Here is a 24,524-nt window from a genome sequence, read left to right as displayed (position 1 = left end):
CACCTCCATGTGCTAAAATAAAGGTGTATAGGCAAGTGTAGGACCAAAAACGATTCCAGTTCATTTACCATCTCAAGCCTGAATCGGTGTCAGCAGCTAGTTTATTGTGTTGTTTCTTTTGATTGTAAACAGTTATGTTAAAAATAGTAAGCATGCAGGTTTTTAGTATATTAGTACATTTAAGGTAGCAAGAGAATGCGGAGGAAGAGGAGGTGGGCAGAATTCTGCCACTCTGACACCAAATTAGATAATAGAATTTTTGAAAGTGATTTTAGATTCGGTGACAATAAACATATCTACGCAAAATGAGAATCAGCTCTATGTACAGGCTGCGAATCAGCTTTTGGACATCTGTGCATGAGTTTTTTCATGTGATGCTTTGTATACAAGTGATGCTGCTCTCAGGATATCTCATCTGTCTGCAGGCACTGGTTGACTCTATATCTGTAATGAGTGTAGATGTGTCAGTTTTGGTTCTCAGGTGTGTTTGTGCATAGAGGAACAATGAAGTGGTGGTATATACAGGTGTTCCCTTTTATTTATTATTATCAGGGCAGCAAAATAATGAGTAATACATCTGTGCTTATCCTGGGGTCTCCGCCAGTAATGTTTGTGCATGTGACTTGGTCTTTGCTGGAGTCACTGCCCCGCATTAGAGGATACTAAGAGTGGTATTGAAAATATGAGAGTACTTTCTCCTATGTATTTAGAAGCAGTCTTTTCAAATTAAGTTGAATAACATAACAATAGTTTACGATATGAAAAAGCCAGAAAAAAATTATTCTTCCTATTTGTGCTTCATAGCAGCAAAAATCTGTACAATTTACATGTGCATTAAGTTGCTTTAACAACAGTCTGATGATCATGCGCTAAAAACACTCATGCCAACACTCTCAGTAAACACCACTAAAGAGATCCTGAAAGGCAAACTGTGATTCACCAGCTCAGTCAATATGTCAAAACTGTGAATTTTTTGGAGACTAGTGCGAACAGGAACTGCTGCTGATTTTGTTTTGGAGACATTGTAATTTGGAGATTTTGGGGATTCTGTTAGGTAGAATGTAGGAAAAGTATGTTATTGTATCTTATTTTCCATTTCTGCTTGTTTGAAACAGACACCTAAATACTGCTTGAAGATGTGTAGGTTTCTTCTAAATGGAAACATTCTCTAAGATGAAATTTGCTCCCCCCCCCCTTTTTTTTTATCTTATAGGGCATTTGATACTCTTGCAAAAGCATTAAATCCGGGAGAGAATGCAGCATGTCAAAACTCTGAAAGTATCGAAGCCAGTGTACAGCTGATTGGTGGAGAAGCAAGCATGAATATCGTTGAAATAGAGGGGCCGCTACTCAGTGATGCACACGTGGCATTCAGGGTACTTAAGATTTTTGAATTATTATATACTATTTATGACCGTTTTAACTTAGTAATACAAAATAACTATCAGACAGATGTAATGTGTTCTCTAACTGGATGTTGAAGCTCCTAAATGCATTTGTCACAGTTTCTCCTTTGTGTATATACCCTATTTTAGTACGGCATTAATTGACTTTAGTCATTAGGGAAAATCTGGTTCCTTTATTAGAGGGCCAAATATTTTCTAACTTTATTTCTCATTTCATAAGCCTGCAGAAATTCTTTCATCTTTTTTTCATCTTCCTGTTACTCATGGACAAATCCAAAAGCTTGCTTATCCAAAAGTTTCTTCAGCACCAGCCACTGCATTAAGCTTTGCCCCTCTCATCAGCGCATGTTTTGATCACTCAGATAAACATACTTCTAATGTTAATTTTAGAACAAAATGTCAGATTCCATTAATAATCTTAGCCGAACCATTATATTACAAAGAATTAACTTCTGAGAATAAAACTACAGCACTGTAATTAGCAATTTGAGGTCAAATCCTGCTTTCTTCATGTGGATGAAAAAAAGGAAAAGGAAAAAACACTAATTTTACTCATATAAGTTCAGAAAGGTCGTTTCAGATGTATCTTGATTACTGTTTTAGGACTTGGGCAGCTCTGTATATAGGTATTTTATTCACATACCAAAACACTATTTTATAAAATAATAATAAAAATTACAAATCAAAGGTCTTTCTGAGATAGGATCCCCTCTCTGCTTCCAAGAAACTCCAACTAGTAATTGTGGCAGTTCCCCTAATTTTCAGGCCTACTCCTCTCAGGCAAGATTTGGAAAGGTATGGTGCCTCTGTGTTTGTATTTTTTTAATATATTTATCTACTTATAAATGTAAGAAACTTCATAAATGATCCTATTTACAGTAATTCTTTTAAAAGTTTTATTCTTTTGTGAATGTCTCAAAATTTGAGTTTATTTGGGATTTTCCATCTCCAGGTGTCCCAGACATGAATCCTTATCTAAGCTAAAGATTCAAAATTTTTGCCCTTTCTTTGTTGCTTTTCAATTGCATTAAGATATAGCAGTGTGGCTAATTTGGAACAAAGGCAGCCACTTGATTTTGTTTCAAGATTATCCCATGTTTATTTTAAAACTAAGTTTACCTTTTTTCTCTCTAAAAGAAACTACCAAGTCTGATTTTCCTTATGATATTTTTTACGTGAAGAAAGTAAAATAACTGATATATGCTTTTTTTTTTTTTAATTATTTTTACCAGCTCACCATGCCATCTCCTATGCCTGAATATCTGAACGTTCACTATATCTGCGAGTCTGCCTCCAGATTGCTTTTCTTGTCCATGCACTGGGCACGTTCCATTCCATCTTTCCAAGCTTTAGGGTAAGTGATCAGTTTTTATATTCTCTCATATTGTGAATACCCGCTTTTTAATTGGCTACTTTTACTGTCTTTTTCAGGGTCATTTTAAAATATAAAACCATTTATTAAAAATGTCTTATAGATCTTCAGCATGAAGGTAAATCTGCTGATTCAAAATTACTCCCAACTTCAGTCCAAATTTAGTTACTTTGGTTGGGTTTTGAAGAAAAAAGGAGCAGATTCATAAAGATCAAATGTCTGTACACTGCCACTTCTTTAATTTTTTCAGTAAATCAGACTTGCTATCATTTGTGAATAGTTACATCCTGAACTAAGATGCCTATCAAGCAGTCACCAAAAAAATCTGATCTCTGGAGCTCCAAATATTGCTGTTGTTGTAGGTGAATTAGTAGTAATAATTTTGTCTTTATTAAACTATACGGGAGAAATGTTAGCTAGGTTCAGCAAGCCTTCAGAATTTTTTAACTGCCAGGGAGTTTCCAAAAACAAATTGTTGCTGTAAGCAGCAAGTAATTTTTATCATTCTCTCTGCAGTTATCTTAACATCCAGTTTTTCCAGCAGAATTTAGTATGTCACCTAAAATTCTTAAGCTGTGTAGTAGTACATTGCTGACTGTCATGAGAAAACATTTCCAAACAGTATGGGGAAAAGTAATTTATGTTACTTTCACAAGTCATTTTATGAAGACACATCAAACAAGTAAAGATAGTATATCAGCTGTGACACAAATGGAGTACAAATCCAGTTGGTCTTCACCAGAAATCTCTTCCTGTCCTTCTCTGTTCTCATCTAGTGTTTTTCTTGAATTCAGTATCAAAATAGTTTATGACTCTGTGGTAGCAATGAGAATTCCTTTTTAAATGGAAGGTTTGTCCCCTTTTCCAGAAAGCTTCTCAAAGGCAGGATGATCCGTGATTACCATTTGTTCAAGCCAAACGACTGTACATTGTTTAAGAAAAAATATTGTATTATGTGTAACTGAAGCCTGTGTTTTTGGGAAAGATGCAGTAAAATTCTATAAAATAAAACAATAGGGGGGAAAAGGAAGGTAGAAGCATAAACATAATGTTTGATTTTTAATGTAAGCTGTTGCCCTGCAGAATTTTGAAGTACTTAGCAAATTAGCAGAGTGAATTGCATCATTGTTCATTTTTAAAAGTCTTTTGTAACACAGAGATGCTGCAAAACAATGTAAAAAAATGATGTTTTTTTTAAAAAGTCTCACAGAAGAACTTTCTCTCTGAAAAGACTTATCAGGTGAAGTGGAAATACTTATAGAAAATCTGCATGATTTTTTGAGTAAGTTACTTCCAAATATATTTGGATGTTTGAATAAGAAAATGAAGGAGTAGGCTGTGCTAATAGTGTTGATATTCACCTGTGCTAGCATTTCCAGCCCCAATCAAGATCATGGGCAACAGTATATTTAAACACCACTTAACATGAATATACAATTTGCCTTTTGAAAAGCTTAAAATCTTAACAGTGTTTTCAAGTGGAATTTTTTTTAAATTAATGCAGCTTTTTAAACTTGAGTACATTACGTACTATAATTTTAACTTCTAGCAGGGTGACTCATTTCACTTTTCAAATGAAAAGAAATTCTTGGTACTAGTAATTGAGAGGAGTTGATGAGCCAGAGCAAAATCACAATAACAGTTTTGTAAGGAAGACGGGTGATTTTATCCAAGTGATTTCTTCCTCTGGCAGTGATTCCTTAGTCTCAGCGAGACAGCTGTCTTTGTCATGCTGATTTAGTTAATGATACCACGTTATTGCTTAGTTCATCTTCTGCACAAGGATCTGCGCAGGGCAAGAGGGAGTCCTACCGAAACCTTAATCAGGCTGGTTACGCCCTGTAGTTCTTTGAGGCTGCTTAAGTTTGATCAGCTGGTTCTGGTCTAAGATTGATCAGCCCATAAAGTCGTTCTAGATGATACTGTTGTCTACATGAGCACGTATCGGCTGAGTACACCAGTACACCATATTTTCACTGTACCTCAGCACGGTCCCTTTGACAGGAGTTGAAAGAGGATGCAACAAGTATGCATAGGAGCTGCGTGTGTAGTATCACAGCGTAACAAGAATTGGATCACACTAACAATACTGACCTAGATAAGCTCTCTGTGTCCATTACAGGACAACTCTACACTAATCAGTCATTTGGCACATAAATAGTATTACAATAAATCATCAGAAATTTTCTTAAGATTGCACTAACATTCTTGCAAAAATGCATTCTGTCATATTTTTGTAATTGAAATCCTAGCTTTAATATGCTTTTCTTCTTTGGTAGGTCTTTGCTTCTTTTAACTTTGCATTTTTTATATTTACTGGCTAAAACTGTGGAACATGGTACCTGAGTTTGACTTCTCACTGATAGGATTTTCTTTTCAGGTACTGAGCTCCTGTTGAACTCCATGAGTTAGAGATGCTTGGCATTACTGAACATTAGGTTACTAATTTAGAAGCACCTGAATATGGATTGACATACCTGATTTTAGGCTTCAACATGTGAAAAAAAAAATCACTAAATATGAAACTTAATTTAAGGATTAATTCGTACAACAAACCAATCCTCACAACTTTTATTTGTACCTTTAAGTCCCTATTTCAAAGCTGATACCAAACATGGAAGGGCTGCAGAAGACAGCAGTCTAGAAGCTTAGGAACTCGATCTCATGTGTTCCACTTCACATGTGCGTTCTTATTTTTAATTAAAAAATTCCACCAATCTGCCATATTTCAAGTAAAAAATAGACCATTGTGTAGTTATTCTACATCTGCAATGCAGGAAGAATGTAAACTCTTTTCATTCTTCCTTGTAAATGCTGTCTAAAAATTAGGGTAAATCCTGTTAAAACTTGCATGATGGAATATGCCTTGATAGTTGTCATTTGGTGTAACTTAGCTTGTTTTTGTGATAGAGATTGCCTATTGCCTTTATCGTTCAAACAAAAATGATTTCTATACAAATGTCACTTTAAAACAAGTATTTTAATTCTAGCATGAAAATAAAAATACTTTTGAGGTATTTGATTTAGATTTTGGCTTCATTTTGGTACTGGTTGCAATGATTGAATTAGGTGAATGTTTCATGAAGTGTTCTTTAAATTAGAAAAGCTATATAAATACAAATGGCTGGTCCTATTAAGTGAAATTATTGTATTTTTTAATAGACAGGATAACAGCATATCATTAGTAAAAGCCTGCTGGAATGAACTTTTTACACTTGGTCTGGCACAATGTTCACAAGTGATGAATGTGGCAACTATATTAACTGCATTTGTTAATCACCTTCATGGCAGTTTACAGCAAGGTAAGGTGCATATTGTCTGTATTCCCAGATCTGCAAAGTAACTTCATAGTTTTTAAGTTTTGAACTGGGCAGAAGTTATTAGTTATCTTTCAAYTRTTAATGTAAATTTAATCTTTGTAGAGCTTAGTGAGTAGCACTGAGACAAAATAGTAATAGAATATACAGTCCACAAGATGGAAGTTCTTAACAATTTTCTGMAAGTCAGCTATGCTAATACTTCCTTTCCCCCAAATTAAAAAAMCATGTTTATCAGTCTCTCTRACATGAGTTGGTATTTACTGCTTTTTTAAATTGTGTGTCTATGTAGTAGCTAATAGAATTCTGCTCTTAGTGCACTTCAGCTCAAAATAGGAATATTTCAACACCGCATCATCTTTAAGAACATAAATGTACTGTGAATATGAGTCCTTTGTGCCAAGTGTGCAGAGTAGAGACTGACCTAACTCTTCCTTGCTGTTAAAAGCTGTGAGAACAAAGCAACCTAATGCTGCCTTCTTCATGTACTTTCTTTACATAGCTGGGCTTGTTCACTTCTGTATACTAGTTTTAGACTACAGTTAGCTAAGTTCAAGTTTAGCTGCTCGTTGCTATCTGTATTTCATAGATATTGCATCTTTCTTTCTTAGCGTGTGGTGGTCTTGGTTTTTACGATGACTTTGAGGTTTGCCTGTCTTTGAAATTTGCCTCTACTGCTTGCAGATGACAGGAATGCCCTATGCTATCTTTGTTTGGCAGCACTGCAGATCTGAACTCCTTCTCTAAAAAGGCTTTAAAGCCAAGGGRAATATTTCCAAAATCTTTTATTAGAATYTGATACCAGGTTCAAAGCTTGTTCTGACTTACCTGCCCCAATCCTGTCTCTGCTGCAACATCCCAGTGAGCAGTTCTAGATTTGTGCTCTTACCATATTTACGAGGACATTCTGTTTGTAGTTCAGGTTTATATGCAAGTTTAAAACAGAGAAGACTTGTCTTTTAAGGGCCAGTTCTTAAAAATTGATAATGTCTWTTACAATTATGAAGGCTTCCTGAGTCTGGTTCCTTGGGCCATGTTCTGCATTCATAGAAGAAAATTGGAATGAGTAGGTACTTTTCACATTAGATGCCAATGTTAGATGCCTTAATTCACAGAGATCATCAGAATTACCCCAACAAGCAGCAACAACACATGGCATAAATTTTTGTCCCCGACTACTGAAGGCAGCCTGGCTACACATTCAACATTGTCTATCCATAGGTATCCATTTCTGCTGTCTACTTCTGAGATCAAAAGAACTTATTGCCAGTTGGATTGTGTCTGTGTTTTAGTCTAATCACAAGTGACTGAACCTTTGGTTTCCCACACAGTATTTTCAAGAAGATTTTTAGGTCATTTAGCAGTCTGCAAGAAAAAAAGGTCATGCTTTGTACCCCTGGAGGGGCCAAACTCTGGAATTTTGTTTGGAGGCGTTCTTGATTTCTTAAAATATCTCTCACCAAAATCACCTGTTTAATTGCTGTTACATCACTGTGGCCAGTCAGAGCAATACAAGTCTTCCTGGCAGATCTACACTAAACATACTTCCTTCCTTACTAATCATACATCCTGCAAATGCAGATCTTTTGCATGGTTTTCTTTCAAATGAAAGAGATGCCAGTTGGCCTGCTCTTTAATTTACTGTATAGTGAGTCTTATGAGGAAAGACTGAGAGCTGGGCCTGTTTAGCCTAGAGAAGAGAAGGCTGAGAGGAGTTCTTATCAACGTGTACAAGTATCTRAAGGGAGGGTGTCGAGAGGATGGGACCAGACTCTTTCCAGTGGTGCCCAGCGACAGGACGCGAGGCAACGGGCACAAACTGAAACACAGACAATYCCGTCTGAACATGAGGAAAAACTTTTTCACTGTGAGGGTGACAGAGCACTGGAACAGGTTGCCCAGAGAGGTTGTGGAGTCTCCTTCTCTGGAGATATTCAAAACCCGCCTGGACGCAATCCTGTACAATGTGCTCTAGGTGACCATGCTTGAGCAGGGGGGTTGGACTAGATGATCTCCAGAGGTCCCTTCCAACCTCAGCCATTCTGTGATTCTGTGATTCAGTGAAAGAAATATTCTTTTGCGGAGTATTCAAACTGCAGTGCATGGAGTCTTTTGCCTAATCTTTGTGTGCTTGTTAATGCTTGCAAGGCTCTCAGCTCTAAAAGCTAATCAGTCAAAAATAATGTAGTCTTCATCTGTTCATAGCCTAGCACATTTTTAATAAGGTAAATACACTTGCAAAAATCTTAGCATTTTCAGGTTAACTAGATTTTTAGGGTTGTTACATGTGTGAAAATTCTCTGTCTTCAATGCTATGCAAAAACAGGCTGGTAAATTGTAGAAAAACAACCCACTAAACTATAGATTTTTCCTCTTCTTTTATAATGAAGGAACTGAAGAATTCATTCTGGGACATCATCTTTTTCAGCAATGGCATGATCTTTGACTAAAGTAACCCATGAAACTGTACACCAACCTACCTCATTGATTCTAAGATGTAGGGCACAGATCTGCAACAGCAGCGTTAAAAAAAAAAAAAAAAAGTGGTAGTCCTAATCACATAATCACAATTCAATCACAACTGGTTTCTAGATTATTCAGACCCACTCTATGAGTCTATAGATGGCTTAGATTTCCTGCTGTTTGAATCTAATATAAGTGAGGAGCACATTTAGTTTTAAACAATCCAACGTGACCACATTTTTGCACGTGTGTTGACTTTGGGGTTTTTACATTTTTGTGTGTGTGTTAACTTAGATAAGCTGCCAACAGACAGAGGAAAACTAGTAATGGAGCATATCTTCAAACTGCAAGAGTTCTGTAACAGTATGGTAAAGCTTTGCCTGGATGGATATGAATATGCTTACTTGAAAGCAATCGTCCTCTTCAGTCCTGGTATGTAATTATTCTTAATGTAAAACTTTATTCTTTTACTATGACTACAAAGTCTTCAGTGGTCTAAAGTCTATTTAAAACTCTCTACTAAAAATTTGCTGTGTTTTCCACAAAGCCATATTTTTAGATAAGTTTTTCTTAATATTCTTTTAAGGGGTGACGAAGAAAGGGAAAAAGTTGGAAACAGATTTTTGGAAAATGGGGAAGTAACATCAGATAAGTAGGCTGAGTAGGAACTGAGATTAGCTCACTTGTAATACCTAAAAATCTTTGTTTTTCAGAATTAGAATCTAGCTATGCTAAGTTCTGTACAAAAACAGTATGATGACAGTCATGAATTATTTATCTATATGCTATTTTTTGCCATTTAACTTCTGCCTGTTTCATTATATACAGCTACAGTTACCTGCTTCACTTGTTGAGGAATCTTGGAAGATATGTAATGAATGAGGCAGAGGACTGTAGAAAGAGGAGGGTTAATCTTTTAATGAAAAGAGCTGAATGCTGCTTTGGATCTTTTAAGTTTTACCATTGCCTCTGCCATTGATTCCCCCCACACACACCTCCTTGATTACCTTTAATCATATGCCTCCTTTCTGGGGTACTGTTTGAGGACCTGGAGTTTAATTTTCAGAAGTGTTGTTCTTGCACATGCAACTGAGGTGAACTGAAGTTGAGTTTTTAATGTATGAAACACAATCTCTCTCAGCCTTGGTTCCCCACATGTAAAATTACAGTAATATATCATCTCACTTCACCTGGGTATTATGAAAATAAATTAGTATATAAAGCATTTCTGAATATGGTGATTGAACACCACAAAAATTCCCTTATTTTGCTATTTCTATTTTCTGACCAGTATTTAATAATATACTCTAAACAAGGTTTATGGACATACTTTAGACAATAAAGATAAAATAAAATAATGATTATTTTTTCCTTCTGAGAGACAAGTCCACAATATGGAGGAGGAAGGGTCCTCTGGTTAAAATAGTTAACGATTGATCAGATAGATTATATAACACATATGCCTGGGCGGACTGTGGAAAACTAAAATTAATTTTTTAAAAATTTCTCCAGTATATTCCAGGTCTTAGATTCATCATTCAGCGTTTAGAGATTTAAAATAAAAACAAAAAAACACCTCTGGATAAAACTATATAAACTTCAAATACTTTTGTATCTGCAGGAGTTTTTCACTGTCATATTTAGAAAGTAAATCTTCAATCACTCCATTTTGCATTAGAAAGTTTTAAAAGCATCAACAGCTTGCTTATTCCTCATTGCTCTACCTTTTTTAGACACTGATGTCCCATAGAAAAGACCAGAGTGAATTTTAAAAAGCTATCTTAATCTTAGTGACTACCCCATCTGCAGTGTAGGATATTCAAATATCCTAATTTGGTATTTTAATTTGCATGTTTTTTCAATGACAGTGAAGACTGTGCTGTTGTATTTAATGTTAATCAGTATAGGTTATGAAGACTGGAAAATGACAATTTCTTCAAAAACCATAGGGCTTGTAAAGGCTCATTCTTTTAAGCAAGAAAATTTCTCTAGGTGGATAGGGAAAGGATGCAAAGTATGGCTTGACTTCAGAGGCACGCCGTCTACTCCATGGTGTGGCAGTCAAGCTGACCATAGTGCAACATCAAATTGATGGAGATTACTCTATTAAAATAGCAAACAGAAGTTCTTCAGAGAGAACAAATATTTCTTAAAGTACCAGTTTTTCTAAAAATCTATCCCATGAGAGGACAGGCTCTGGCAGGAAAATTCAGCATAAATCTGGCCACCCCAGATATGGAGGAGAAGCGGGTATTTGGTTCTTGTCAGGTTTATTAGATTTCAGAAGAACTCTCTTTTTCTAGTCTGTTGCAGCTCACCCTTTCAGAGAGGTATTAGTTGAGGCAAGAAAAACTTCTGGAACTGGGACACTTCCAAAATGTAAATTTCAAGCAGGTTTTCTTACATATGTGTACGCATATGTACGTGTGTGTGTGTGTATACATATATAAACTATATATGTATATAAGAATTGTGGGGCTCTTGCTTTGCAGTTTCCCTCATCTTTACATGATTCTTTTCATATATGGTAATTTCTCTTTCTCCAAAGAGGATCCACATCTCTCAGTGAAAGTGGCAGCATCAGCAGAAATCCATGGAATTCATCTAAGTGCATAGCAAAACTTTGCCTATCTTCCATTTCCTCTTTTAATATTGCATTAATGGAAGACTTTTGAGGTGAAAGGACTTCTTGCAAATAAGAAGCAGTATAAGTAATGCCAGAACCCTACAGTAAAGACAAGAAGTTCCCAGAAGGTATTCCAGAGAGACCTCCTTTTTATTCTGGACCTCTAAAGGAAAATCAGATCCTGAGTGCTTTCACTATAGAACCTAATCCCTGGTCTCAGTCCTCATGACTGGAACAATCTTGCATGTGTTTATGTGCTTGCTTTTACAGTCCGCTAAAGCACAAGAACTATTTCAGTTTTCTGATAAGCAGTAGCTAGGATGGATCTAATTGCAATATTAACAGTCCTTATCTGCTAAGGACTTTACATTTGTCTGGACTTTTGCTATTACTTCAGCAGAGCTAGGGGTTTTCTTTAAGCGGGGAGGAGGAGAGGGTGAATGTTTGCTTGTTTAATTGTAGTAGATCATGCTTTCAGTAGACTGACTTCTACTTTAGATGTTCCTTACCCCAAAACAGTCCTTTCATGCCATTCCTGGAGCTCTGAAGGCTGCTCCAGAAAAGAAAGAAAATGATGGAAGAATACCTCAAGTCCATTCTTCTAGCACCATGTCTACTAGGTTTTATGGCAGAATCTGTTGGCATATTTGAAGAAACCAGTTCTGTTAGAAAACAGAAAATATTTTCCTAGAAAGCTTACACTTGCAAAGCAATATTTACTTATTTGTTTAGTCTGAAATTAATTTGTCTCCTTCCAATTACATTTGGCAATACAAAAGGTAGGAGGAAAAAAATCTCAGGAAAAGACTATCAGGTCACATCACTGAGCTGAGTTTTCTTTAGCTCAGGTGCTTTCAGATCACATACCTAACGATGTGTAGCTGCTTTAATGGTAATGTACTGTTTCATAGCCAATATTTTTGATCCTGTGAGCTGCATAAAAAAATCTTCATATCTCTCGAAGTCATGAAACTTATACCAGTACCTTGAGCAGGAGAGATGTTCTGGCAATGATTCACAGGCCAAATATTACAATATCGGGGATTTTAATGCTCCCCTACAGGATGGGGCTGGGCTGCACATGCAGCAGAGTCCTAAGGTAAGAATGTCAGCTTTAGTGGTCCCTGCTGATTTGTCTTCTGTAGCTGGAGACTGGAAGATTACTGAAAATCTGCTGTGCCAAGCCAGCTGTTTGATAGTCACAAGACAGCCTTAGGCAAAGCGATGAGTGCAAAGGAGTACCTAGAAGGCTTTGCATCATCATAAATGGCTACGAGCAAAGCAGTAGTGTTCTTCAAACTACTGTTTTGGGAAGTTGACTTCTAGCTGTGTTTCTGATGTTGTTTCAAAAGCAATGTCATGAAGCAACGTACATTGCATGTATGTAGTAATTCTTCAAAATGTGTTGCTTCTTTACAACCCTGCTAACCTCTTGTCCTGTGCATTAATTTGAAATCATGCTTTCTGTCAGGTTTAAGGAGATAAGGAATATCTGAATTACTAGACAAGACAAGATACTTATCTGTGAAATGGTGGGTTCAGGGGAATCGAATGTATCACGTAACTGCTAAACTGCTCAGAACGCTTCCACAGCTGTAGAGCTAGACCAAAAACTCCTGGTTTTGGTGAAGGCAGGCCATATATTTGGAGAGGAGAAGTGATTGTTAGCAGTAATCATTTATGATCCCATCTCAGAAATACAATTTGAGATTTGTCATGATATTATGACAGTAATATACTTGCATTAAACCAGATAGATAATAAATTATAGACCATGTAAAATGTTCAGAAGTACTAGAGAGTAATTTCCAAATGTGACTTGGCACTTGGATTAATACCCTTTCTTTTACCGAGATTTAAATTTCAAATTTTTAAATCAATGCTGAAAATTATACTTAGAACCTTGGAAAATTTTGCACAGACAGCTGAAAAACATATCTTCTGGAGTTGTTAGGCAATAAATGGCTCATAGCCTTTTATTTTGCTTTTTCAACTGATCCTAATTTTATTCTTCACCTCTGATCCAAATGCTATTTGTGCATACAATTTTCCAGAAAAATATGAATGCACTGGAACAATGCTGTTCTACTGCAACACAGAGAACACAGCTGTATCATCAAGATTGTTGTAAATATTGCAAGCACTGCATTTATTTGAACTCATTAGAGTGTCTGGTTGTATTTATAAGCAATTCAGTAAAACATCAACATCAAAAAGGAGGTAAAGAGGTGTCCTATTAAAACTGTTGGAAACAGCTACTAAATAATCATCTGAGCATGCTTACAATTAGATAATCTGTATGGATTTTAGCACATTTTATATAGAACAAGTATAACAATGTAGAGTGTCTTTCAGATCACCCTGGTCTTGAAAACGTAGTACAGATTGAGAAATTTCAGGAAAAGGCCTACATGGAGTTCCAAGACTACATAACAAAAGCATATCCGGATGATACTTACAGGTGTGTAAACTTATATGGTTACCTCATTTGATTCTCTTTTCAGAGCATCTGTGATCTTGATTTGTGCAATATTTCTTGTAATAAATATGTAAATCTTGTTAAGAAATTACATTTAGTGAACTTATATTATGTATGTGCTCATTCATTGTTACTTTCCAAAATCAAGGCCCGAGTGTATTTTACATTTTAAAAAGGAAATATTTTAAATGTTTGCATTTTGAATTGCACCCTCTTGGGATATTTGATTGTTTGTCTAAGTCCAAACATACTATACAATCCATGTACATTGACTTGTGCGTTCACTTTTTTGTCTGTACTGTCAAAGATATGACTGGCCATAAATTATATAATCTGTTGGCTTAATTATCTATGCCTTTCGTGAACTATTTATATTGAATTTTGACTGGTGTTGTCCCTTGTTAATTTTTTCTGTTCTCTTACTGATAACATAATTGTGAATCACATCAAAATGCGTGACCACAATTGCATAACACTTTTTACCAAACTTTTTTTTCAGACTGTCTAGACTTCTTCTCCGATTGCCAGCTCTTAGACTGATGAGTGCTGCTATTACCGAAGAGCTATTCTTTGCAGGACTAATTGGAAATGTTCAGATTGATAGCATCATCCCATATATTCTGCGAATGGAGACAGCGGACTACAACTCTCAAATAATTGGTCATGCCGTATAAAAGTAGAAATCAAGGATTCTGTACCATGGCAGTCATGGTGATGTAAATGCATACCCTGTCTCCAAGAGATGACAATAAGCCTTCCCAAGCACCTTTCAAAAGAAGGCTAAAATTCCTCCTTTCCTGTACACTTGGGAAATGTGGTGGAGTGTCTTAAGGAATATAGGATCACTTCCTATTTTTCATCTGATCTTCAAGGACTTGTAAATTAACTTGGTATCTGAAGAAAATCAAGAATTGTCCATCCTATTTTTGTAGATAGATGAACTTGGAATATTTGTTTATGAAGTCCAGGCTTGTGAAGAAACTGAAGAAGCTTTGACTGAACTAAGGTATCACAACTTAGTTTGATGTTTTAGATAAATAAATTAACTTTCCTCTCTGAGTTGTGTTTCCAGTGTTTTGCTGCTAGTTCTTTCTCACTGATTGAATGGAACATACATGATCAGAGGTCCTGAAAAGGTCAGTGTTTCCATGGAAACAAGACCTTTGGAATCAGGCTCAGTTTTTCTGTTGTTTTGAAGAGAGATTCATTTTTTTGCTGAATGAAACAGTGGATACCATTTCAAGTGCAGAGAAATTGGAGAAAGTTCACATTTGAAAAATACTCTCTTTGTATGGTGGTGCAGTTGATTAAAAGTGAAACTGCAAAGGGTCAGTACTCATTGTTTTGTGGATGCAAAGGAATACATAAATATGTTGTAGTGTTATGTGTTGGTAGACCTATGGAAAACTAACAGGGAAGTGTGTATTGCAAGCATTCAAAGAGAGCAGCCTCCTATTTTTTTGGTCTCAGAAGTTAAAGCTTGTTCGCACTACCCCTCCTTCCTTCATACTCAGTGCACAAAGACAGAGGCATTCCAGGAGCCTCTAATATCTTCTAACCACCTCTGTAAGAAAAAAGCATGGTTTTGGACTTTTGTGCATCTGTTCACCTCTTTATCCTTACATAGGATTCGGGGAATGGTTTATTATGGTTAGCCTTTGGCTATGTAGTTCTCTTTTCCAACCAGTCTCATATGATTATATTTTAAATTTGAATTTGTGGAATCCACTCTCCTTCCTTATCTTCACGGTCTCCCCTGCTTTTCCTTTCCTTATCAGAAATGGGTCTAAACACTTGGTATACCTTGCCTGATCGTACTCTATGGCTCTATCTAAGGGTAGGTTCAAACTTTTTTCTGTCTTGAGGCATGCACCTCGCTGTCATGTAACACTGATGTGGGCTCTTCTTGCTTCCTTTTGCAACAGGAAGCTATAAATCCCTAGAAAATGTAATATCTGTTGCTTAAAATGAGAGAAGTATCCTAGTAAAAGTGATGGTGACACTAGCATTTAGGATTGTCAAAATCTTCGATTGAGGCCCAGGTCTGCTTATCCTGAGTCGTCTGTTTCTCTGGCAACATTGGGAAGAGCCTTTGACTGATCAAGAAACACATGATTGTGCCAAAATTGCTTAGCCAAAAGCTCAGCTGTAAGAGAGGCCTGAGTTCACTCTGCACCAGCAACTCCAAGGCCAAACCAGCACTGAGGGACTACTAGGTGAGGCTTCGGTGAGTTCTGTAGTTTTTCTCAGCACCTGAGAATCTTAATCAGCCAAAAAGGATCAGAGAACTGCCTCTGACAGTGAATTACTCTGTTCTCTTAATTCCAGTAAGTGAGCTGCTCATATCTTCCTCTGCCCAAGTTCTGTATTCTGAGGCTGTACTTTAGGAGCAGTCACGCTCAGTACTGCAGACCAAAGCACTCACTGCTGAGGACCCTTGACGGGACTGAATCATCTCTCCTCAGTCTGCCATGGCATTTGATGATTTCCTGGATGGTGACCTCAGGTGCTGGAGCTGGCCATGGCAGCTGAGCCCTTCCCACGTCCCACCTCTCGTAGGGTGCAGGATTTCAGCTCTTCTTTCACGTTGCTTGGAGTTCATGCAGTATGAGGACAACTTCTCTTCAGTGCTTATGCCATCCAGGAGGCATGCATCTCATAAGCAGGGCTTATGTTTCTGCCAATACATTGTGCTTGTTCCCTCCCCAGTGGTTATGGGTATGGCTCACCCAGCCACCTTTTTCTGAGAATATGGGCCCATCTTGCTATCTTTAAAACCAAGGTGCAGATGGGAGGTGTATCATCCTTCAATTCATCTCTGCTTAGAAATTCTGGCACTGTTTTCTAGCCCTGTGATATTCCTAACCCTCTTCTGGCCCCATCTGTATTTCAGGACATAACAGGCATAGGAGACTTACTGTCCTCTGAGTTTAAACTTTTTAAGGAAGCTGACAGCAGGTTACTCCTGAATAGTTTGAAGTTGGTTCCCCAGGCATTCAATATATTCTTGAAATAATTTTCCAGGTCTATTGGACCTCTTTACACCACTGTTCTCCAGATTCATGTAGCCCAGATGGAAATAAAAGCTTGTTTTCCGTCTAAAATTAGTAGATTCTGTAAATATCTCACAGATCCTTGCAGAAATATTTGACTCCAGAGTTTAAGTCTCTGATGTGATATGCAGTTCTTTGTTTATAGCTGGCCAAAAAATTCAGTTGATCTGGCCTCTTGCATGGTACCTTCAAACCACAGAAACAGTTGAGGAAATACCAGTGTTTCTACAGAGGTAGATCTTTAGCAGTTGAATTCTGCAGCTCATCCATCTTCATCAGAGAGGTGTTCTGAAGGAGAAGGCCACAGAACTTTATTTTCTCTGGATTACTTCTGTTCTTGCTTCCTCTGTCCCCTAGCCTCTTTGAAGACAAGTTAGCCTTCTTCAGTAATGCATGGACTACCATCACTACTGACTGCTGGGTCAAGAGAAGAGTAGTCTTTTCTCTTTCTTAAGCTGCATTAACTCAAGAGCACAAGAATCTTGGTCTTGCGTTTCACATCAGACTGTTAAAATTCAGGTGTTTGAAACATGTTCCTCCTGTTTTTTGATGCCTGTCATCTCTGCAGGACAGCAGGAGATCCAAACCCCAATGGGGTTTGACTTTTTCCGCTCCCACACCTTTTATTCTTTTCCTGGAGAATCCCTTGGGCTTCATCTAGGATTTTTGCCAGATCATCTAAACCAGAAAATTAACCTATCCATATTTTTCTTTTCAAATCCTTGATTTCTAGGCCTGAGACTTCCCTTCAAATGTTGGGTCATGAGGGAATATGAAGAGTATTGTCGTCTTATTTACACAGGACAGAGACTTTCAGACATTCTTGAATCTAGTTATCTTGACAGGTGAGAAATCAAACAGGAAATCTCCGAACTAGATAACAAACTGTATTACATTTGTTTTGAAAACAATACAATTTAGTCACCGTCAATAATCAGAATATACCCTTAATAGTTCTTTGACTACATTTGGGACTTTGTTCAGTAATAGCTATTTTTTATCTTTGCAAACTGGACAGTTGGAGCTTCATTCATCTAGTGAACTTGATTTAACAAGTTCAAGAAGCCTTCAACCAAAGAACAAAAAAGTCTCCCCCAGCCACCTTTTTCTGAGAATATGGGCCCAGGGAGCGCCTAGTTATTTCAAAGAGATTCCAGTTACTTATGTGTTGTCCATATATTCATTAACCGTATACCCTTCTCCCTTGATTTGTCGGGATATTATACCCTCTATACTTGCTGTCAAGTGCAAGAGAAGAGAAAGATGTGAGTATATGCTTGCAGTATTCTGAGGGCCAAAAACCCCCCAGTTTCTGATCTTGAATACCTCTGGTGTTTGGACATCTGTAGAGTGCATGTGCATAAAAGCAACACATTTCAAAGAGCTCCAGCTACGGGTAAGTAATCTTCTTTTCCAAAGTTTTCTTAAAATTTCCATAATAATAAACCTTCATTATTCAGTTCAGTATTGGCTTAAGGTAGGGTACAGACTGCCCTATGCTGCCTGGCAAGTAATCTGTCTTGTCTTCATGATGATCCCATAGTGCAGGTTGTTGCTTCTATGTTATTCACTTTGCTCGTCAAGATTTTTCATTAATCATTTTGAGTTCTTAAACTATAAATTTCATGCTTTTGATAAGGAACGAGGCATAAGGTGGGTTTTCTCAGGAATGGTAACTTTAAAGCAGATAAATTAATACAGGGATGAATATGCATGTTTCCATTTCTGGCTTTTTTAAGATAACTGCTGCTCAATTAAATTACCTTCAGCTCAGGCCCTTCGTGTTTCTAACAGCTATTTGTTCTGATGACGTAATCTCACATTACCAGCTCTGTGATTTACTGTCTTTTTTTTTTCCTTATGATTAAATGTTCTTTGCTACTGAATGAAAGGTTGGCTAATATTATTCTTTTTTCATGCTGTTCAGCAACATTGGTGATCTACTAACAAAAATGCAAATATTGAAACTCGCTCCACCATGGGCGTTAAAATATTTCAATAACTTTGTAACATTTTTCTTTACCCTTAATTTATTTTTCAGCTTTTTGATCTTCAGCAGTCTTAAGTGTTTTCACACCCAATCAGGACTTAACCAAACTGTGGCATTTACTAGCCAATAAACAGTAGTCTCCTTACCAATGAAAGGACAAGTTTATTTTCAACAGCTTTAAAATTTTCAATCTTGAGAGCAAGAAAAGTGATTTTTAGTATAAACTGCATGAATGGAAAAATGAGTAAATTTATACATTTTAGAATCCTATCAATAAAGATGGAAGCAGTGTTATACATAATGAACTCACTAGTTCAAAACATTTTTCTTAAAAATGTATGTTGTAAATATATACATGTGACCAGGTTGCTTGTTTCATACTGGTAACTTCCTGGTAAAAACAGTTGCTGTATTTTAAAGTTTTTCAAAAGTACTTTCATTGCAGTACCATCTGCAGTCACAAATTTACCCTGTCAATACATTTCTTCTGTCTGTGATCCTCAGCATCAGCGAAAGTCAGTCATTGGTCTGCTCATTTTGTTTGGCTTCTAGTTTGCTAGTACATCCATTTTAATGTAAGCATTGGAATATCACTGTAATTGTCTTGCTGTTGTATAAAAGTCGCTGTAAATGTCTTGAAACCTGACTAAAATTGTAAAGTCTATTTTGGCTGTATTTTTTAAAATAAATTGTAACTTTCTATTATAGAAAACAAGTGTAATAACCTATTCGTTTGTTGGTGTTTTATATGAATTGACTTACAGACCTAAAAGAGTATATATGATTACAAAGAGTCTATGGATATTTCACACTTTTATTACATGATGTAGTATTGTCAATTATATTGAGACTCTGGGATTTGTGATAATTGCAATATTTTGCTGTTTTCTACCCTTTGTTGCTATTAACCCTTTGGTTTTGTGCTTACTACTTTCTGGCCTATGAATTTGCATATTTGAAAGTTTAATAATTTATTGTAAAATTTAACTTACCAGCATTTTTGGCTTTTAAAACACTACATAGAAATGTACTACACTGAACTCCGATCACAGATCTTCATATAATGCAATAATCTGTCATTATTCAGTTCATTATAGATCAGTTTTAAGTTGAAGTTTAGAGTATGGTTGGACACTTCTTCTTTTGACAAAATACAGACTTCATCTGTTCAGGTTTAATTATAATCATCTCTGATTTAAACATTACTGGACAAATAATGAATTTATCCATGTTTATTATTGTGAGTCTTATCACAAAATTCAGTCCATTCCAGAAATTGACTATTCAATGATAATTTTAAAAGTGCCTTTTTTTTTTTTTTTTTTTTTTTTTTTTTTTTTTAGTCTTTGTCTTCTAATTGTAAATGTTTGCTGTGTTGGCATGAATGTGCAGGTAACCTAAAACAGAATCCGAAATGAGAAGTGAGCTACCATGCTTTTCATGTTTAAATTCTGAAACATATTTATCATGAAGTAAATGATATTACCCACTGATACACTGCAGATAAAAGGTGCAGTGGCAAAAGATAAAGTTCGGGTAATTCAATGAGTTGACTATTTATGAGAGCTGGAAATAAGGAATTAGACTCCTCCACCAGAATTAACTCCAGACTCTCTCGGCTCTTTTTAAAAAAATCATCTTTCTCAGTACTTCTGCAGAGCCCTGGTCCCCCAGTCAGGCCGCTAATCAAGTACTCTCTCATAGCATTTTCTTTTTCACTGCCTTTTGTTCACCTCTGAAGGGAAGAGCTCTCTAGAGAAAGTGCTCTTTTGATGAATAGTAAAACGTTGTACAGAACACTTCATTTACCCCCAGCATCCCCTTTTTTCTTTCTACTCATGAAACATCCAGTTCTGTTTCTTCCTCAGACCTCCCAGTGAAATAACCCCAAGGAACATTTGTACGTCATCCTTCTGTCATCCTTCAGCTTTCCTCAGGCTGCGTACAGTCCTGTGTTAATACATGCCTGTGAACAGCCCTGTTTAGCCACCTCAGTCTTCTGTACCCTGAGCTCTCAAGCATAATGCCCAACCCTTGCTCTGATTCATATACTAATGCGTAATACAATTTTCTAGTACATTAATGTTTTTCTGAAGTGAGGATTGTGCATTTCAGCTCGAGTGTGGGAACTGAATGTGTCCTCTGAGTCCCGGTGCTGGAATTGGAAGTGAGTCATTTGGACCATGAGAGCATGACTGCCTTTGAGTACCATAATGTCTGGACATTGTAAGGTTTCTGTGGCTGTTGAAATTGACTGAGCTAATGGATTTCCTAGTTATTTTTTAGTAATTAGATTTTGTAGTTATGCTTGCTCAAATATATTTTCAAGTTAATTGGGCTTGGATTAGGGGAAGGTGAGTGGAGGTGTTAATAAGGAGAGAACAGTATTTTGTGGCTTTTGTGGTGTGGTGGGGAAAAAGGGGAGAGCACAGAAGCGATGTTCTGGGGACCCTTTTAACTAACCTTCTGTGGTGGAGTTGCCTGTGATTGCAGAGAAACTGGATTGACCTGCTCCACCATGGGTTCTTCTGAATTAATACAGCACGTTTTACTCAGCAGAACTGTTGCTGGACCTCCAGAGAAACAAAGTGCCATGCTTTGAAGCTGTCTGTACTAGCTTCCTAAACAAGCAAGTTGGTTGGCAAGAGACTTGTAAGCAGCTGACTCTGTGGTTTTGGTCCTGCAGATTTCTAAGTGCTCTGCAAATCTGGAGTCTAATGCCTGAGGAGCTGCTAAGAAGCTGTTCATTGCTGACACGGAGGCTGCTTGATCCTACTGATGTGTCTAAGCTCCTTAAGAGCTTATTCAGGAGCATACCAAATAGCTGCGCATTTTGGTTAACAGCGGATAGCTGAGGAATGACTATAAAATGAGGTTTTCTCTCACACTGCAACCAGTGGAATTCTGCCACTGTGAAGTGAAGGATGGAGGCAGAGTTGTTGCTTGTGGTGTAACCTGAACAATTCTCAAGTAGTGACATGCATTTCCTAAAAATGGCAGTAAAGTTATCATGTTGGGGTTTTTAAGTGTTTTGCTATTGTCACTTTAATACAAACATATTTGAATGTGTTTGAAAGTTATAAAATACATATTTATAAGTTCTTTAGTCACATTACACTTTAATTTCAGTCTCTGAATTAACCTTTTTTTAGAGTAGCTGAACCCAAGTGACAAAAACTTTTTCACTGTGCTTCCGGGAAATAATGTGGATTATAGGACTGGCTAAAAATCTATTGGTGAAAGCATTAGAGATTGCCTTGTTTTGACTAGACTAAGAGAGACTAGAGATTGGCCTGGAAGTAGGGGATAGTGAATTGTGGAGATCTGTGTATTGGATTTTGCCACTGGAACTTTTACATTTCAGGAGGAGGCAGGAAGTGACAGAATTTTCAAAATCTTTATAATTTGGTCTTGTTAGTCTTTAATGTGTTGAATTTGTTTCTTAGTTTAATTCTGTGGATTGTGAATCATCGCAGCATAAATTTATATGACTTTACTAAGAATAGAAGGAAATAGCAGTGGAATAGACAAACAGTAAAAACATTTCTTCTAAGGTAAAATGTAAATATTGAATTATTCTGTAGCTCAACTGATCTTTTGCACTTTCTGAGAATATACAAATTTAGGTGTTTCAAGATCAACTGTACCACTGAATAAAGTTCTTTAAATAAAAACTAAAACTTGCAGGATTCAGTGAGACTGTTCTGTGCTATCAAAGTCATCAAGAGAAGTTGCATGCCATACTTTGAGATATTCAGGAAATGAATATATCTTTGAAAAATATGGTCCTACTTATTATGCTCTGGTTGTGTATTAGAAACAAAGCAACTAATGTGTTCAGATTTGGGGCAGGCAGTGAGGGGGTTAGAGCCAAAAGGGATCTCTCTGATAGCGTAGTCCAACCTCATGCTGATCACAGGCTATTCAAATTCCATATCAATGCTTGTTTTACAAGAAAATCATCCAGTTTTAATTTTTATATTTCCAATGACACAGAGTTCATCACCCTTGGAATATTGTTCAGATGGTTAATAGGCCTGTTAAAATTTGCATCTTCTATTTGCAATTTATCTTGCTTTGGGTTTCATCTACTTTAGCCTTGGTAAATTGAAAGCTCTTACTAAATTTTTGTTCTCTATATAGGAACCAAAAGAGCGTGATCAAGTCATCTCTCAGCCTTCTCTTCAATAAAATAGATAGATTGAACTTCTGAGTCTTTCACTATATTCTCCAAGTGATTGAAGCATTTTTGTCACTCTTCTCTAAATGTTCGTTTCAGGTAGGATCTTGAAAAATAAGAAAGCATTATAATAGTCTAGGGTGGACAAGTGCCAAATATTTAAGAAATACAACTTCATTCCTACCATACAGACCTCTGTGCATCTAATGATTGATTCCCTTTTCCGCTGTGGTCCCAGCATCACCGTGTTCATTGTTTGACTGATTATTCGCTATGTCACCCAAGTCTTCTCCAATAAGAGTTTTCCAGGAGAAAGTCTCCTGTTTTGTAAATATGATTTCCATTCTTTATTCCTAGATGTATATTCTTACAATTTGACTGTACTGTTTGTGCAAACTCAACAAGGAATCCAGATTGTTCTGTGAAAGTGATCTGTCCTCTCCATTAGTCACTACTCTGACTAATTTTTTTCCTCTATCATTGGTAAAACTATTGAATAGCATGAAGACAAGAACTGATATGTAAAGAGGCTTTATAGATTGCTGAAACAGCTGGCATGGTTTTGGGTTAAATGTTCTTACAGTGTTGTGCTATAGAGCCCTCTCCAGTGTGGGCTAGCAGGGATGTGAAATTTCAAAACTTTAAAAATTTTCCTCTGGCATCGTTGCTTTCTAAGGATGCTGACAGAGCTCTGTTAGTAAGTCTGTGCCATTGACTTAGACCACAGGAGAAGACGAAGAAAGCATTAAATAGGCAGGAGTTTCTGATGCAGTGATGTTCAGTATAGTAAACTTTCCGGAAACAAAAGTAACATCTAACACAGTCTTTGTGTTAAGTCTTAAGCACTGTAGAAATTAAGCATAATACTGATGGATCCCTAAGACATTTTTATCTGAATGAAAACACAGCATTTCAATTCTGCCTTCTAAAAATGCCTTAAGAAATTACTAGAGAGATGTAATATTTACACTCTGCTGCATTCAGTCATGACATTTGCACTGAGTTCAAGGAGAATTTTGAACAGAGTAGTAATACATGTTTTTCATGCCTGATATTAGCAAAAGCAACACCAGCAGATGTGGTGGAACGGGAGCAGTTAGGAGCCAGTAACAGTGAAAGGCCCAGTGGAGACCTTTCTTGAGCCAATTAATGGAGAAAAACAAAGAAAAATCAAAACATAATTCAAAGACGCCGTAAGCTGCTCCCGCTATTTAGGCCATAGTTCCACAAAGTCTTCTGCAGGCTCAAAACTCCGTTAAGAAGCTGATCCTATCTCCTAGCTTTAGGTGAAAATACCCTCCCCTCTTCTGTGGTCTCAATCTAACTGCAAGAGCCCCAGCACCAAGCGGATCAGTAAAATGACCTGGACGGAGCTCATTCGTTTTAACTCCACAAAAAATATTTTTAATCCATGTTATTTCATTGCCAGGACGAAAAACAAAAAAATAATAATTTCATTTTAAATAAAATAAAATTGAAGATAAAACAAAACAAATTGCTCACGGGATTATACCCGGAGTCGCTGAAAACGATCCCGGCGGCGGAAATGAGGGAAGGGGTGCAGGAGCTGAACAGCTGCTAACGCTTCCGAGGCGGCAGCCGGCTACCGTTGGGGACGGTTGCGCCGCGGCGGGAGGG

The 24,524-nt window shown here is 36.9% G+C and overlaps 1 protein-coding gene across 16 annotated transcripts in view; it reads left to right on the top strand.

The window, feature by feature from the left end:
* NR2C1 (nuclear receptor subfamily 2 group C member 1) overlaps nt 1-19,550 on the top strand; it is a 61,400-nt gene extending 41,850 nt beyond the window's left edge. For 13 of the 16 annotated variants that reach the window (XM_026066031.1, XM_026066035.1, XM_026066039.1 and 10 more), the window contains 6 exons: nt 1,214-1,376; nt 2,639-2,760; nt 5,941-6,080; nt 8,853-8,990; nt 13,540-13,645; nt 14,163-19,550. In XM_026066031.1, coding sequence (XP_025921816.1) covers nt 1,214-1,376; nt 2,639-2,760; nt 5,941-6,080; nt 8,853-8,990; nt 13,540-13,645; nt 14,163-14,337 — 844 coding nt within the window. In that variant the 3' untranslated portion in view covers nt 14,338-19,550. The remainder of the gene's footprint in view (nt 1-1,213; nt 1,377-2,638; nt 2,761-5,940; nt 6,081-8,852; nt 8,991-13,539; nt 13,646-14,162) is intronic. The other 3 variants (XR_003253529.1, XR_003253531.1, XR_003253530.1) reach the window with 3 other exon arrangements.
* The last annotated feature ends 4,974 nt before the right edge of the window (nt 19,551-24,524 follow it).

This window comes from Apteryx rowi, unplaced genomic scaffold (assembly GCF_003343035.1).
Source record: "Apteryx rowi isolate R43461 unplaced genomic scaffold, aptRow1 scaffold_237, whole genome shotgun sequence".
NCBI classification, from domain to species: Eukaryota; Metazoa; Chordata; class Aves; order Apterygiformes; family Apterygidae; genus Apteryx; species Apteryx rowi.
Note: the sequence above shows the minus strand (reverse complement) of the source record. Positions and strands in the feature narration are given on the sequence as shown.